We start from the raw sequence: 1,845 nt of genomic DNA, 5'->3' as shown, positions 1-1,845 counted from the left end.
GTTGGTGTGGATTGTATACAGCAAAACCATCTCTAAATCCAATCGAGCACCAGCCCCCCAGTCCCCAACTATCTTCCCGGTCAGGTTCCAGGTTTAACAACCAAACCATACATGCCCCATTTTCAATATCCCACCGTCTTTCGATACCCGGGCGACTACGGTTCTTGGCAGCACCCGATCGACCTTGTCATCTGGCAGCAGGTCGTGTCACAGACTGGCGTGTCGTGAGCACGCCTATGTCGCCCACCATGAAAAGGGGATGTGGTCGGATAACGGCACCAGGCCACCAGTGCAAACTGCGGCGAAGGCTGCCAATGCGTCGGCTGTTCTAGCCCATCCCTTCAACCCCCAGATGTTTCAGTACGTCAACAATGCATACAACGGCAGCACCGGCAGCAGCCCCGGCGGAGCGGATCAACCGGCGAAGGGGCAGGTACGAGGCGCAGTGACAGCCGGCCAGGAATCCCCGACGGAAGCACCCACGCCGGCAGCAAGTGAGGGGTCACCTGCTCGGGAAGAGCAGTCGTTGTCGACGATGGATTACTTTTTCGTCAACTTGCCTATTTCCGGTCTCTGCGGAGGACATCTCGAGTCTTGTCCGTGCGGCGACAGCTGTGATTGCCCGGGGTGTCTGGTTCATAACATTCCGCTGAACCAAGGGTAACAGCGCCCGGGAGTGGGAAAAGACCGTTGAAAACAGAAAAAAAAAAGTGTGCTGGAGAGAGCGGTTTGTAGTACGCGTATGGGTTGATGTAGTGTTGCATGTCGCAGTCGAAGACAGATGTATTCTTATTTCCTGTCTAGTCTACCCGGGGATTGCCTGCAGGCAGTTTGTTTATTATATTGCGAATATGAGATACCCATAGGGCAGTGGTATGCCGCTTTCAACAATGATCATCTTCTCTCACCACTTGATACCTACGAAATGAAGTACTTACCTGTTGAACAAATCTTGATGAAAGCAGGTGCTACCTATGCCAGATGTTGCGTTGGAATGAAGCTTCCGTCCTCCAAGACCCCTGCAACCCTGCAGTGACTCCCCTGGGTCGTTCTCGCATCTGAAAACGGAGCGGAGCATAACGGAGATTCGCTGTGTCCTGCGCTAACAACGACCCACCACGCTATGGCAGCAGCTTCTCCGTTGGCCAATGCAAGCTTAACAAGGCTCAACATCAAACACAGGGTTTGATACAAACACAAGCTACATTTGGGTTTGAGGTGCGCCAGGTCGCGTTCGGAAGTTTATACTTGTTTTAAGTACTTCGTAAGAATCGCACATTGAGCGCCTTGTTTTCACTTTGGAAATCCAACTGGGCATCACCAAAACACAGAGACTGTCCAGGCATCGCATTAAAGATAATTGGGTGATTACCCAGTTACCCACAGAGGCATGCCAGCATCACCTTCCAAACTTGAATCTCGGCGCCTAGCTCGGTCGAGGAGCCGGTCACGATCAAATCATGGGAGGATACTTTCCCGCTCGCGGTCTCCGCGTTTTGACCCGAATGTTTCTGTGAGCGGTCAGGGCGAGGATAGGTATCGTTGGCGGGATCGTGGCGCGGATCCGGACTGGGAGAGGGTCAGAGAAGACGGCTCGAGGGAATCTGGGAGGAGTTCAAAGCGGCACCGAGTCGATTATTCTGGGGACCAGGATGCGGGCCGTTCATATCCGTCCAACGAGGACCGAGAGGGTGGTAGGCCATCGCAGCCTCACCGTCACCGCCACCGTCACCGAGATGGGCATTCACATCGCCGCCGGGATGGCTCACCAAGACGAGAGTCCGCAGAGCCGGTGTCTCTCAAGAAGGAATTACCCTTTGATGCCCGCCAACTCTCGCGCAGGAA

The 1,845-nt window shown here is 54.1% G+C and overlaps 1 protein-coding gene across 1 annotated transcript; it reads left to right on the top strand.

The window, feature by feature from the left end:
- Positions 1 to 352: 352 nt before the first annotated feature.
- On the top strand, positions 353 to 1,062 carry CHGG_08964 (uncharacterized protein; the record flags this gene model as incomplete). Its single annotated transcript, XM_001226890.1, has 2 exons — positions 353 to 360; positions 966 to 1,062. The coding sequence occupies 2 exons, from the start codon at positions 353 to 355 to the stop codon at positions 1,060 to 1,062; spliced, it is 105 nt and encodes a 34-aa protein (XP_001226891.1).
- Between the last annotated feature and the right edge of the window lie 783 nt (positions 1,063 to 1,845).

This window comes from Chaetomium globosum, genomic scaffold (assembly GCF_000143365.1).
Source record: "Chaetomium globosum CBS 148.51 scaffold_6 genomic scaffold, whole genome shotgun sequence".
Lineage (NCBI taxonomy): Eukaryota > Fungi > Ascomycota > Sordariomycetes > Sordariales > Chaetomiaceae > Chaetomium > Chaetomium globosum.
The sequence above is the reverse complement of the archived record's forward strand: the minus strand, read 5'-3'. Positions and strand labels throughout refer to the sequence as shown.